This window comes from Manis pentadactyla, chromosome 14 (genome assembly GCF_030020395.1).
Source record: "Manis pentadactyla isolate mManPen7 chromosome 14, mManPen7.hap1, whole genome shotgun sequence".
In the NCBI taxonomy this organism is placed as follows: Eukaryota; Metazoa; Chordata; class Mammalia; order Pholidota; family Manidae; genus Manis; species Manis pentadactyla.
Window position 1 is genome coordinate 78,889,064 of NC_080032.1, and position 15,319 is coordinate 78,904,382.

General features: G+C 37.4%; 1 protein-coding gene across 18 annotated transcripts in view; it reads right to left on the reverse strand.

The window, feature by feature from the left end:
• Window positions 1-15,319, reverse strand: part of SOX5 (SRY-box transcription factor 5) — a 931,123-nt gene that overhangs the window by 201,473 nt on the left and 714,331 nt on the right. For all 18 annotated transcript variants that reach the window (XM_057491903.1, XM_057491902.1, XM_057491900.1 and 15 more), the window contains 2 exons: window positions 7,580-7,752; window positions 2,687-2,755 (listed from right to left, as the gene is read on the reverse strand). In XM_057491903.1, coding sequence (XP_057347886.1) covers window positions 2,687-2,755; window positions 7,580-7,752 — 242 coding nt within the window. The remainder of the gene's footprint in view (window positions 1-2,686; window positions 2,756-7,579; window positions 7,753-15,319) is intronic.

Genomic DNA, 15,319 nt, shown 5'->3' on the forward strand with positions numbered 1-15,319 from the left:
GTATTTTCATATGTCAAAGAAAATTTAGTTGATGGTAAATTCTTATGTGAGCATTTGGTTATGTATGTACTGATAAAAATAATTTTATAATAATATTTGTTATAAATTGGATTTGCTTTCCACTATAGCAGGTTAATTTTTCCTCTTCTTCCTTGTCCTCTGCTGCCAAGGAAAAGGAGAAAGTGGAAAGAAGGACAGGGAGATAAAACATGAAAAAGAAGTATGTTAAAGATTTATGTGTGTTGGAGGTATGTGTTCTACATTTTTCATCTATTTCTGCATGTCACTACATATAGTTACTACATAACTTTCTGAACAACCTCTCAATAGATTAAGTACATCATGACTCTGGAACTATTTGCTGCTTGTAGTACTGCTCCAAATTAACAATTTACAAAAAAATATTTTAGAACTATGCTTTTAGTTAATGCATATACTAGAAGCTGTGAAAATTAATTCCTTTCAGATTGTCAGTCTTCCTCAGTAGTTACTTTTTGCCTGAAACATACCCTACTTCCCCAACTTTTAAAAAAATAATAGCTTGATGGGTTTTGACTCCCTATCATTTATCTGTACTAATACTAGAAAGAGTGCTAACAGGTATCTTGACATCTCTTAGTGTTTTCTGCCAAATTACAAGCAGTGTGAAAGTATTTCCTTGAGGAACTATTGATTTTTTAAAAAAATTCTGTGAGGTAGTGGAGGCCAGCAACTTAAAACTTAACATTTTGATCAAACAGAATTTCTGAGCTTTTAAAATTCTCATACTCAGCAAAATTTCTATTAACAGAAAACTCTGCTTCTGACCTTAGTTCTATCTTGTTGCAAGATATTGGGCAAGTCATTAAACTTTTCTTCAGCTCTCTGGACTATAGTTTCTTTACTCAAATCATTTCTAAAGTGCTTTATTTTTAAAATGCTCTGACTTATACAGTATTCCGTACTCTGCAGCAAGAAATCCATCCACTTCAATGTTTTGTCATTATGACAGAGCTTAACATCTACATTATGAATGTTGTAGTAGTAATTGTGGAATAATTGTAAAAAACTACTGAAGGTATTGGCTAAATTTAAACGGTCAGATTACACCGCCTACTGAGTTTTCTGTAATACAGGTTTAGATATATTTTTCAATTCTGTTTAAGAGGACTATCCTAAAAAACATAGAAATTTAAAACTTGGTACTGTCGTCAAATTACAGTGAAACCAAGTGACTTGCAAAGGGTCATACTGGTTAGAAGAGAATTGTATCTTAATTAGAATAAGAAATTGCCATACAGTTTTATGATCTTAGGTTTTCACTAATCAAAACATTTTAAATGTAGATAACCTAATACCTACCTTCAGCTAAAACCGTATTCAGAGTCAGCATATTTACAATAAACATGAATCCAATGATCTGTTTTAAACCATTGAACTGAAATAACCACATTCTAGTATCATATTAGAAATGTGCTGCTTGTAATTACAGGTAAGGAAGGCAAAGACTGCCGGCTGCATCATCTCTCTAGTGTACCTCAGTCTCACTGAAGCTATGACCAGCTCACCAAAATCACAGGTAGGATAATGAGTCAACCCTGACTGAGCTGTAGAATCCAGGGTAAAGAACTGAAGGGTACCTGACCCAATTAGAAAAAAATGGGATAAACTCTGCTGGCAAAGAATTTTAAGCACAATACATGCAAGAAATAATTTTGACGTTTGCTTCTGTCATTTATGATATCTACGCTTAATAAAATATGTTGGATTTGCAAGGCATAACTTCAAGAGAATGATGAACTTCTCTCCAAATAAGCTGACAGCAAATCTAACAGCTGCTTCCAGATGGATGACGCTACGTCACTGGGTCAGAGTCATAGCTCCATGAATTAGATACCTTTCCTTGTTAAGTCACAGCAAGTGTGTGCTGGGCGCCTACTATGTGCCTTGACACTACACTAAAGCTCTCTGTCCATGATTTCATCAAATCCCTATAAATACTTGATAAAGTAAGCGTTTTCAGAAAGGGAAACACATTTTGTCAAAGTTCATGCCACTAGCAACTCAGTTTTTCCTTCTTTACTGATGCTCCTCATGATTGCAAATTTCCATATAAGAAAAATATGGAGGGTATAGGGTCTCAGTCTTGGTTTACCAGGTAATATGCAGGTTGGAATTCGACTTGAACACCAAATCATTCCCCCACCCCACCCAAAAATGGTTTTGCTCTGACCTCCCAGTCTCTTCCCCCTCAGTTACCCTCAATATTCCGCCCAGCCATTCAGTGCCCTGTCTGTAACATCCACGTCTATCACAGGCGCCCCCGAGCACACGGTCAACAGTTCTCTGCCTCTGCTTTCTAACTAAAAGCCCGCCTACCTTTCTGCTTTGAGTCCTCCACACCGCCCCTATTAAGAACACTCACAGGCACCTTTTAAATGTTAAAGGATAGAGAAAAAATGAATCATGTCTGACGTTTCTCTGCCATGACTTCCCCTCAGCATAGGACGGAAATTGCCTCCTTGCTTAGACGGAAGCTCCTCCCGGCGTTGGCAAGGTGCTCGGGGCGTGGGAGGCCACAGGGCAGAAGCACACCGGAAGTAAACTGTTCTCTGGGGGTCCTTCCTTCCGGTCAGGCCACCCAAGAGCGACGCCCAAGTACTGACTGTGTCTGGCCGGAGGGAGGAGGGAGGCCGCGCGTTCTGACCTGGATCTGCTGCTGAAGCAAATTGATCTTGTGCTGCTGCTGCAAAAGCTGCTGCTGCTGCCGCGCGATCTGTGGAGAAATTGACACGAAAGGCTTAGAAGCACGTCGTGGCTCCCGCGGGACGTTACCGATGTTCTGTTCCTCAGCGTCTGATTTGACACTGATGGAGGTGATCAAAACGGGTGCCCCTAAAGCGCCAGCAAGTCACCCTTCTGGAGGGTCCAACACGATCTTTAGTCCTCGGGATGGTTTCTTTAAGCCTAAAACAAACAAAAAGCCTAAGACTCTAGATCTGTGTTCTGAGCCGGGACGACACGTTAGCGTTTCAAAACCCCTCTTCCCGGGAACACGCAACGTTTCCAGCTCTTTCCTACCGGAGGGAACTGCATACACCGAGGGCTGCTGTGACCCAGGAGTTCACAGGAGCACGAGGCTTTGTGTTGTAAGCGCTGTATTCCTTAACAAGGGAGGTGTTGGTATTTTTTTGTTTTCTATAAATACTGTCTTCACTTCTGCCTCCCACAGCTCTTAAACTGCCACTCCTCAGTGCACGCCCTCCATCATGCTTTCTGCTCCTGTTTGCTAACAGAATGATTGATTCTTAAGACGGTAACTAGTCACTTCCGATTTTTAAATTCTGAAGCATTTTTTAGTCTTCACCTTTTGACTTTTTCATCAGAATTCAACACTCGGGTTCCTTCCCTTGATCCTGAACTTCCTTCCTTGGCTTCTGCGGTATCACACTTCCTTGGTTTGGCTCTGACCTCCCAGCCTTCCTCCTCAGTTACCCCCAATATTCCACCCAGCCATTCAATGTCCTGGTTGTGTCAGGTTCAATTTTAGACTTGACTCTTTTCCCTCTATACCTCTATTCTGCATGTATGCTGAGTGCTTATAAATTGGTTTCTCTAGCCTAGATTTTGCTTTAAGCCTCAGGCCCAGTTTTCCAATGACATTCTTAAAGGTACTTCAGCTTCAACAGGTTCAAAACTAAACTCAGGACTCAGCCCTCAATGTAGTCATCTCAAGTGTTTTCTAAGCCAGGAATTAGCAGAATCACCCCATTATTTGCTCTTATAACATCCTATACATTTACTTAATACTACATGCCACATACTATGATTTTATATTTATTTTTGTTTTAATTAACATCTTTTTGTCTCCTGGGTGGGAGTCCATAAATACAGTGAGATTTAGGGATTGTGTATATTTTACTCACCATTTGCACAAAGGAATACAGAATGAATATTTGGTGAATATTGCACAAATAAATAGATGAGAAAAAATTTTTAAACACATTAATCAGTACATGATACAGGGTAGGAAACCTCAGTGAGAATGTAACTTCTAACCTCATGAAATATCATTCTCAAATATAGGTTCTAATTCATATTCTCATGTTATAATCACTATCATTCTCATAAAAGTTTAACAGTCTTTGTATCAGAAAGCTAAATTTCAGAAAAAGCTTGATATATGCAGAGACCATTACTATGAATAAAAGTGAAGAACCCATCTGGTGGTGATGGGTCTACATGGCTGCACACTGAACTTTGTATTTCCTTTATGGACTAGTATTTTAGTATTTTCATTGTATTTTAGGAATATGGTAAAAATTCCTTTGTTTTTAAAGAAACTTAGGAAAGGAGATAGTATTAAAAGGAATATCAGTTTTTTCCTTAAGTCTAGGTCTTTCCTCTCACATATCAATATTTCCACTGATATTTAAATCCTTTTATCAGCACCTTAAGAATGTATCAAGAAACTGACCACTTCCTACCCCTCCACACATCCTCCTGTTCCATGCCACTGTTGCCTGGGTTGTTTTAATAGCTTCTTATTCACTATTTCTGCTTCTGCTCTTGCTCCCTACAGACTATTGTAAACCAGTGTCTGGAGAGATCCTCTTAAAATATGTCATTTTATTCATCTTTCCAAAACCTGCTGTCTCACTCAGAATAAAAGCCACTGTCTGTGCAATACCTGTAAGGCTCTATATGGTTTGGCCTCCTGTTACCTGTCTGATTTTGTCTCCCCCCACACTTTGTACCTCCACTCTTGCCACATTGCTTTCCTAACTATCTCTTGAGTGCACCAAGGATGCTCTTACTTCCTCCCTACCCCTGCCTCTGGGCCTTTGCATGTGCTTTCCCCATCCATCTGGAACACTCTGTTCCTGGATAAGCACATTGCTAACTCCCTCACCTCCTACAAATCTCTGCTCAATTTTTAACCCTGTCAATAGGATCCTCCTTGAGTACCTACTGTTGAAGAGCCTGTATTCTTGGCACCCTCATCCCTAATTCTCTGCTTTATTTTTTACCATCATTCTTACCAACATATACTATATTTTACTATTTATTTATTGTCTATCTCTTCCCAACTAGAATTTCAATACGTGAAGGATTTTTGTCTGTTTTATTTCTCATGGTATCCCAGTAACTAGAACAGAGCCTGGCATCAAAGTGGAGCTCATTGATATTTACTGAATAGATGAATGTGGAATGGAGCTCAGAATCTGGTGGAAAGGCTGATCAGTAAACACAGTCATTACATCGCCAAGGGCTGTAATAGAAATATTAGAGTGCCAGAGAGGGACACCCTACACTGAGCAGGGAGTGTTGAAAGGAGGGTCAGGAAAGGAGTTCTCAAGAGAGGATAAACCAAATCTGAATCTTAAGGAATAAGTACTATTTTTAAGGAATAAATCCTCAAGGCTTTCCCAGTGACCACAAGAGTGGTGACTATGCATGCTGGCACTGCAGGGTAGAGAGGATCTCAGTGAGTAGAATGGGCTCAAGAAAGCTGACCTGTAGCTGTCATGAGGGATCTTCTCCCAGGCTGGGTAGGCATCATTGCCTGGCATCTCTCCAATACAGGAGAGAAATTCAGAAAGAACCTAAGGATTTCTAAAGTCCAAGGAGAATGTCGCAAGAAGTTAAACATTCTAGAATCCTTTGATATTTGGGGATGGGCCAGAATGTGAGAGAAAAAGAAAGGAGCCTTGCTTTCCATTAGTGATTGCTCAGATTTTTCAGGACAAATTTGCCCCTAGACCCATCAAAAGTAGGGGCTCTCCATTCTGAACTCATTATCATAGGGGTAAAGCAAGAGGAACATGGTCCATATTCAAAAAAGGCCAAAGATAACTTTAAGGAAAATGATGAGGCACTTTGTTAAATACGAAAGCATTATCTTTCAAGCAGAGATCAACCAAGTAGAGAAGCATAAACTGAAAGGGGGTCACCTCAAATATAATCTGAATAGTTCTTCACTTCTTTCAACTCTGCTGTTTACATTTTGAAAGCTGTTTAGAGGTTTTTGCAGGGATGTGTGGACAAATACTCTTGACCAAATAATGGCCTTCCTTCACTTAAGATGATGGGTGGACTGGGCCTATAGCACAGGATGGCAAAGGGAATTAGTCCCCAAAGGGATGTGCCATCTTTACATGTAAGCTCTCCCTATGACACCCTCTATCTTCCCTCCCCATTCATACCAATTTTTTATATATAAGATTCCCTCCATTTTCCCACTATATATTTGTTAATTCTTATTGATTGATTTCTGCTACTAAAGCCCCACAGAAGCTATACTCTTAAAAGGCCAACAATCAGAAACTAAATGATAAATCTAGTTAGCTTTCATTTTCTGGAACGGTTCATTTTTCTCTTTCAACCAGCTGTATGCCAGTATCTCCAAAGGATCCACTCTTAGTTCCTTTCCATTTTCCCATAATATCACCATTATTCTAAGTGAGGGCCTATGAACACACCATTCTTTCCTCTTCATGAATCACTCTGGCCTCAGATACTAATGTGGCTGCCCCTCGTATGTCATTTAAACCTGAGCACAGTTGCCAGATCCCACTATCCAGACTAAGAAACACTTGCCCACCACATCAATATTTATCAAATTACTGTTCTAACATTTCTTCAGGTTAATTATCACTACCTGAAATTATTTTGTCAATTTCTCTTTTCCTTTGTTAATTGTCTTTCTCTGTCCATTAGAATTTAGGGTTTTGGTCTTTCCGGTTGTTTGAGGTAGCCTCCGCAGTTAGCACATTGTCTGCCATGTAAGAAACACTTGGTTCCTTTTTGTTGAATAAATTAATGAAACTTATCTACTCCGGTATAAACTACCATCTCTGTAGATAATCTTAAGAAATTTGGCTCAGCCCTCTTTTCCAAACAGTTGGTCAGTATTTCTAGCTGTCTTTCACACCTCCATTTGGACAACCTGAGAGCATCTCTCTTTAACATGATAAAACATCCTGCTTTTCCAACAAATTTAGCCTCCTCCTGACTTTCCCTATTGCCCAGTCTCAAAACCTTTCCTCTCTTTAGCCCATTGGAAAAAAATTCAGCTTCCCTTCTGCTGCCTGTTTACTCCTGTCTTCCTTTCTCCATGGTCATTTAGTTTAGATTCTAAACTATTTAGTTTAGATTCTCACTCCTTCTATTTAATTTTAATTTATTATGAAAGCCTTCTAACTAAACTTCTTGTCCCACAACTGGAAATTTACTTCACCTGTGGGACCCTACCTATTTTTTTTAAAGCTCGTACCAAACACTTGTTTAATGAAATCTTTCATAACGTCCCTGATTGGAAATGTTCTCTTGACTCTTCACGGTTCTTTTTGGTACTTTGCTCAAGACTTATCAAAATGTCACCTTCATTATAATCACTTCCATGTTGCTTACCGCTAGCATAGTTGATACGCTTCTTTAGGTCAGAGTATTTTTTGTTTGCCTTCGTGTTCTGCCTTTTTATTTACTTAGGTGGGGCGGGGGAAGGGGGTTGCTTTGGCTGATTGCTGTGTGCCTAGGAGAGTGCCCTATGAATGACAGGCAGGCCCAGGCCTGAGGAGCGTGGGCACCTGGCTCTCACCTGCTCTTGCTGCTGTTTGGCCAGCTCCATTTGCTGCCGCTGTTTCTCTATCTGAGACGCAGCCAGTTTCTTCTGCTCATCATGGGCGGCCAACAGCTGCTCTCGCAGACTGGTCAGCTGGTTGATCATACCCATGAGCTGCCGCTCCTTCTCAGCCAGGCTTTCAGGAGTCCCTGATAACAGATGGCAATCAAACATACAAGAAAAGAGGAATGAGAAGAGAGTGACTTTTCAATGACAATGCTTGTATAGAGAACTATTCCAAATATCGGGTTCAACACACAAACATATACCCCCTTTCTTTTAGATTTACTCGACAGTGAAAAATGATGGCTGTTTTTACCCATTAGAAAATATCGGAATAAACATTTTGATTGTTTTTTTATTTATGACAAACAATAATCTATTGCTCTTTTCCTTTTATTTCTTGGCTGAGCAGCTACTATTATAATATTCTATGCTGGGGCCTGGTAGAAATAAAAAGGAGCCAAGGTATAGTTCCTAGCTTTAAGTAGTTTTTAATCAAGTTAAAGATGCAAGACAAAAATATTAAAAATTTAAAGCCATAATTATTAAAAGATCAAAGAATATTCAGTGGTATGATTCTTCTTTTCTCAGAAAAGAATTAGAAATAAGGCCTCTCTTATATTAAAAGGATAAAAAACCTATTGGCCAATCAACTTTTAGACTGTTTTCTTATATTGCCATTCAAAGGCTTTCTTCAAAAATAGCATAGCTAGGGAGAAAATATTCAAGTTTGAAAATATAAACTTAGGCTCTCATGAAATAATAAAATCTGGTAGGAAAACTAACAGATCACCTCACAGCCACCCAAGGTTATAGTTAAATCCAAGATCTGGAGAAGTCACAGCAGTCTTTTACAATAACTAACATGGTACTTAGAACATGCCAGTGAATCTTCTCAGGTTAAAATACGTATTTGATACACCAGAAATGTGAACAGTTCACTGAAACAGAAACGCTATCACCTTTAATTGTTCTTTTAAAATTCACCAGATTGACAAGACCCCTATGGTAAAGCATTAGCAGTAGGAGAGAATATACTTTTAATTACAATTTTCACTTCGAATATAAGACACTAAGCACTATCTTAATAATGCATTTGTGCCACCTGTATATATAATTAGATAGGAGGATCTGTTATAACTCAGTCATCCTTCCCCAACCCATCTCACTGCATTTCTCCCTACCAATTTATGCTGAAAAAGCATGCTTTTTTTAGGAAGTAGTAGCTATAGTTGGTGGCTTATAATTTTCATGAGCCCATTTAGAATGGAAATAAAGTTTCTAATGTAGTTTACATAGGCTACAGAGCTAACATCCAGCAGTGAAATTCTAAGTAAATGCAAGGCAAGAATCATGCCTTATACTTATTATTATTATTAATACCTAGTCTTATTCAGAACAGGTGCTCAACAAATTGTCACTAATAATTCGTTATACCTCTGATATTTGGATTCCATCAAACAGAAAAACAGTTACTGTAGAATAACAACCATATGACTGTTGTAATTAGAATCCTACTAAATAATCTATAAACTGCGGAAATTTTTTAAAGAAATATTCAAGTGATGGTAAGATGTACATTTTCACACATCATTAGTAGAGGAGTAAATTGCTACCACATGTCTAGGAATATATACTAGGGAAAGTAAGACATATCAGGTCTTGTAACCATCAAGGGGTTAATTTCACTTCTAAAAATTTAGCACATGAAAACTATAAGAAATGAAGATAAGTATAAGTGTTTTCAATGAAATACTAGAAACAATCTAAATGTCAAATGGGTATAATCAAATAATTATGGAACATCCATATGGTAGGGTATTTTGTATCCATGAAAAAACAATTGTTTAAGAATATTTAATGATGGGGAACATTTTCATGGTATGAACCTATGTGAAAAAGTTGGACAGAAATAAAACACTGAGTAAAGGCTATCTCCACCTCTTGCCTTGACTACTACAGCAGCTTTCTAACCATTCTACCTTCTGAACGCAGTGCCTTAGACTGCTTGGCCATCCTGACTTCCTTCTACCTGCGTCTACATCTGCTCCTACTAACACGCATTCTCCAAGTAGAAGTTCAGAGTGATCCATTTGGAAAGGTAAAATCAGGTCATATCACATGCTTGTATAAAAATATTTTATAGCTTTATACTATACGTAGGATAAAGTTGAAACTCCTCACCCTTACAAAGCACTGAATGATCAGACCCTTGACTTCTCCTTTGGTATCATCTCCTTCCATTTTTTCTTTGGCAAAATGCTTCAGTCACACGTCCATTGAGTTGCTCTAATACCAGCACACAAACTAGCTCCCACGTTAGGGTCTTTGCACTCCATTGTTTCCGTTGGAAAGCTCTTCCCCTACATCAGGATTTCTCTGTCCAGCACTTTTGGTATTTTGGGCCAGACAACTCTTTTACTGGGAAGCTGTGCTGTGAAGCATCTCTGGCTAGTTACTGGTAGCACTCCCCACCTAATTTTAACAACCCAAAATGTCTCCAGACAATGCCTAATTTCCCCTGGTAGAAAGCTATTTCAAATGACTGGCTTTTATATTTCATTCATTCAGTGTAAATCCAGAATTCCTCCTATATGTAGCTCATGTAATTCTAGCTGTTGGGGATAGTACAGTGTATAAGCGAGACAAGAATGTCTGCTTCACAGCGTTTACATTTAAACGGAAGAGAGAGTAAACAAACAGACTCAGATCCACACAGATGCAGATAGGAACTTAGTAACTTAAATGCCCACTCCTCAGACTGCCTCCCTGAACACTGAAATTACAGAAGCCACCATCTCACGTTTTGTCACATGCTATTTTTATTCTGTTCATAGTAGTTAGAACCATATGTTGTATTGTTTTTGATATAGTTATTTATTTAGTGAAACTCCCAGTACAGTATAAACTCTATGATAGCAGAATACTAGTTTACTTTGTTCAATACTATATCACCAGCATCTATACTGTAATGCCCCCCACACAGAAGACATCCCATAACAATGTTAAATGAGTGAAACAAATAAATAAACTTCTTAAGAATAGAGAGAAGTCCTTGATTGACTGATAATGTACAATTCTGTGCACAGCGAGAACCCTCATCAGGATAACTTAAATTAAGGATAATCTTGAATACATTTGAAATAATACACACAAAAAATCTATGGAAGCTGATACTGTTTTATCCACCCAAATGGAATAGGTATATGTCTTGAAATTAAATAATCAAAATTAAAGCCAGTGATTGGGAGTTATCATCCAAAAAGAAGGAAAGAAAGAGTAAACTCAAGAAGGGAGAAGTCCTAGAATTCTGACAGTAAAAGTAAACTGGAGATTATGTTTTTTCCCTCAAAAAATTTACCAGAAATGTAATTCTTTGTTTCAAAGCAATAGTCAATCTACCACAATTAATTTTTCTTTTATTATTGGTATTTCTTAGACTATCAATATTATAATTTGGATGGGACTATACTTGGTTCAATTTCTTTTTATGGAAATGTTGCTTTCAACTGATATTCCACTTGAAGGATCTAATAATCATTTATGCTGTTTTTAAAAACTGTACCTAATGAAAGAGTCTCTACTAGACTGTAAATTCTAGAACAGCAAAAATCTATCTACTATATTTGCTATCATTGTGTCTCTGGAACATGACAAGACAAATAGCATTTGCAGACTGAACTGAAAATATAATGAACAAAAACTAACTTAAGTTAATCTAAATTTACAACTAAAGCTTCTTTCACCTGCATTCTTATCTGACAAGACAGAAAGTACAGACCCTCTCATCAAAAGGTATGAATGGCATTATTCCATTTTGTCAAAAGAGTATTTGTTAGGTTATCCAACCTATAAACATCTATGAATTGATCTGTTTCATAAGAACTATTCAACCAAACTTTGATAAAGCTTATCTACATGTTCTTTACTGCATTATAGATACCCTCAGAAGTTGGAATCAATTAAACTTATATAAGAAAAATGATCATTTATTACATGAGAGTATAAATTTATTGATATTCTATTATACACTGCTAATACTATAAATATTCTTATTTTCTAGATTTCTATAATTTATTTTGAAAAAAAACAGGGTTCTTTTTTGCTTCAGTTTCTTAAAAGGTGGGCTTCGGCTTGGATTTAAATGTCTACTAAAGAAAATTTTCAGTTTTAAGGGCCATGGCCATTGGAGATGGAACAATGGACAGGCAGCTATGGCCTTTCCCACTGTGTTCCCATGGCTGTGTGTTTTGTTTATGGGACATGATAACAAGATATGTACATTATCACTTCTGTAGTGAAAGCAAGGGTCATTCTTGTTTCCTTTTTTTAAAAAAGTATGTTTCTAAACTATTTCTTATTACAAATGTTTACCTTTCAACAGAGATTGTAGTTTTACAAACGTTTCCCATAATTATTCCATCCACTTACTTGGATTTGTATTTAAAGTGAAAAAATAAGACAAAACAGTTTTTAAAAAATGCCATGAAATGTGCTGATGAAATGGAATGTCATCAGTAATAGTCATTGCAAAACATGGCATTTTTCAAGCTATCTTTTATTCCTCAAGAATATACTGGGTTCCAAAGTTTAGGGCCAGCAGTAAGCAAGGCAGTATATATACAGGGGAAACCACACAAAACGTGTGCGCATGCTAGGGACAGAGCTAAACAGACAATAGAATGAGTACATCTCAAAGGGGCTCTTCTTCCAGCTGTGGCAGGCATGGAAGTTTTTTTTGTTTGTTTTAAAGGCTTCTAGAGAATATCTGTTCCAACTTTACTGAAGCCAGGTTACCAAACATCATGTGAAAAGCACAGGCTTTGATGGTTCACATTTGACTCTGTCATGATGAAAAGTATGAGGCTTTGGATAATTAATCTCTTTCTTGTGAGTCTCAATTTCTTTCTATGTAAAATGGGAATAAAATGACTTTGTCACAATAATTTTGTAAATAATTTATATATGAAGTCCCTGTATATAAACGGGCATGAGATAAACAGTAATCTGCAACTGTTTTTAAATGAGCAGACGAGGAAATAAACCAAAAGAGTTAACCTGATTGCCCTAAGTCCTTGAAAGAATCAGGGTAACATGACACCACATCTTTTTTACTACACTTTGCTTCCCTAGTGAGAGAAATGTTACTATCAAAGAGGGGAAGGTTTTAGGTTAATTCCATTATCCAGTGTTCTGGATAGTGTAAGCTTTGGTGTCCATATCTGCAAGAATAAAATAACGTTTTAATAATTATTTTAAGTTTAGAATCTTCACACCCCTCACACAAAGGGATACTTAGCAAATGAATGAAGGCATTTTTAAATGAGAAAAATGTTGAGGAAAGCATATTTTTATCTTCAAATGTAAAACCCAGATTAAACAGGTAAGAGTATCTGTTTCAAACGTGCATTATTAAGAACCTGCTTTAAAAGGTATGTAAAACTTCTCATTTGGTGAATTTGACCATTAGCACACGCATCCATGAAATCCAGGGGCTCACCATTCTCTTCCCATTACATGCCATGTTTCTACACTGACCTAAGGAGGCCTCTGGCGTTCTGAAACAGAGCAAGCCCCTGATACGCAGAAAACATAAAGTCACTTTGTGCTTTTACAGATATTGCCATACTTACTTTCAAAACTCATATTCTGTGCACCAGGACACTTTCTTCAGTTCTTATGAAGTAATTTTTACAAAAAGTAAAAACATTACTCATGAGCAACTACAGAGCAGCTATAAAACAAGTTTAGTAGAATAAAAACATTAAACATTTACTTTATTTAGAAGTAAATGACTATATGTTGTGTACCTTCCTTCTGGCTGCCTCTTGCATTGAACAAATTCCAGATTCAACAGTTCCCTCAGAAAATAATCAACATTTCCTACCCCTTGCAAAAAAGTTTAGGCACATAGTTTTTTTTTGGTTAATGCACGAATGAAACAGTCACAAGGTTACTATTAGCAAACCATGTGATTCTTTAGTAGTCATTGGATTTTAAAAGAATGGGTTTAAAACAACTTTCAAAGTGATATATATCTAAAGGCTGAGATTTTTAATCTCCATGTTTTAAATTTACAGAACTCCAGGGGTCCCTTACTAGATTTATGATCTGGGTTCTGATTCCTATTCCAAGCCTATTTGTTTTCAAATTGTCTAATGTTATTTAAATGAAATTATCTCTTTCAAGCCACATACTGAATCTACATTCTTTTATCTCAAAATGTTGTATCATCTAAGAGGGGATCTATTTTAATCCAAAAGTTGAATCAGTGTAGCATGTATTTAATTCATGAATTCTGAAAGGCCATAGTATTGCTGAATGGTTTGCTTCCTTGACTCCATTATCAGCATTCTAGTGTTTGCCTTTAAGTCCTATCTTCTAGAAAGAACAAAATTAGAGCTTTCAAAATGAGCCAGTTTTTATTATACTAACTGCAACTGGCATTTTTTTAAACATTAGATACAACACCTTGCCAGCCTAAACCAATGCATTCCAAACAGGGTCAGAAGCGTCTACCAGAGATACCAATGGGAAAGAAACCAGACTCTAAAGAATTCTTCAAAGGACGCAGGTGGAGAAACTCAGTTAGACTCTTTTGAAAGTGACCCAGCCAGGAGCACCTCTCAAACATTGACCCGTTTTATTACCTCACCAAGATATAAATATTTGAGAGAATTTTGCATGCGGATATTTTTGTTATAGTTCTACACATAAATTTAAGCCTGTCAAATACAAAGCTTCCAATGACTTTATTGAAAAACAAATGATCTGTTCAGATGAGTCCAAGCTGCCATGGGTCCCCAGATACTGTGTCAGGTGCAGTGCCGAGGGAATGACCGTCCGTCTGATGGAATGTCCTACTGGTTGAAACAATGTGTGCCACTTCTGGTTGCCAACTGGAGCACAGCACGGTTTTTTCCCCTTTCTCAATAACTCTGAGGCTATGAAAGGTATTTCTTCACCTTTCACACAGTAGTTACTCAGTGCTTCTGCTACAGATAAGGGTAAAATACTCTGTAAACTGGCCAGTTACACTATGGGGCTGATTAAAGGAGAAGAAATAAGTAATTTCTTCAGCCAGCTAATCGGTTTATAACATATATTGACTAGCTGTCTGCACAGCTTTTTAGTCAGACTGTTTTGTTCTGCAAAACTGGATCTGGTGGTCCTTTGTGTGTTTTTTTAGAAGACTGTTTCTCACGTAACTTGGAAGTGTAATTATCTCACATTTCCAAAGTTGCGCACCACAACATGGTATACATTCTAACAGCCAAAATAATCTAACATGAAAAATAATTTTATGCTCTGAGAAGTGGATGAACTTTACTCACTTACATTGTTTCTTGAAAAATGAGAATGACTTTGAGTGGGTATGACGACTATTCATTGATAGCTGAACTATCTCAACCGAATGTTATTTATTTCTCTTATTTTTAAGTTGATCGTTTTTATGTTTTAAATAGTAATGGGAAGTAAACACTACTTTGAACTTTGCCAAGCTGCAATTTTAATCTTTGTCCAAATGGCCTGGAAGTAATTCAATTGCAGCAACTTGGAGCCGGCACTTAGAAACTGAGCTCTGTCCTCACTTGGCTACGGTCTTAGATATTCAAAAATGGGTGTGCACGAGCATGGGCATGCATGCAAAACACACACACACACACAAACTCATTTACTTACTCACACATTTTCTGGAACTAATTAAAAGTT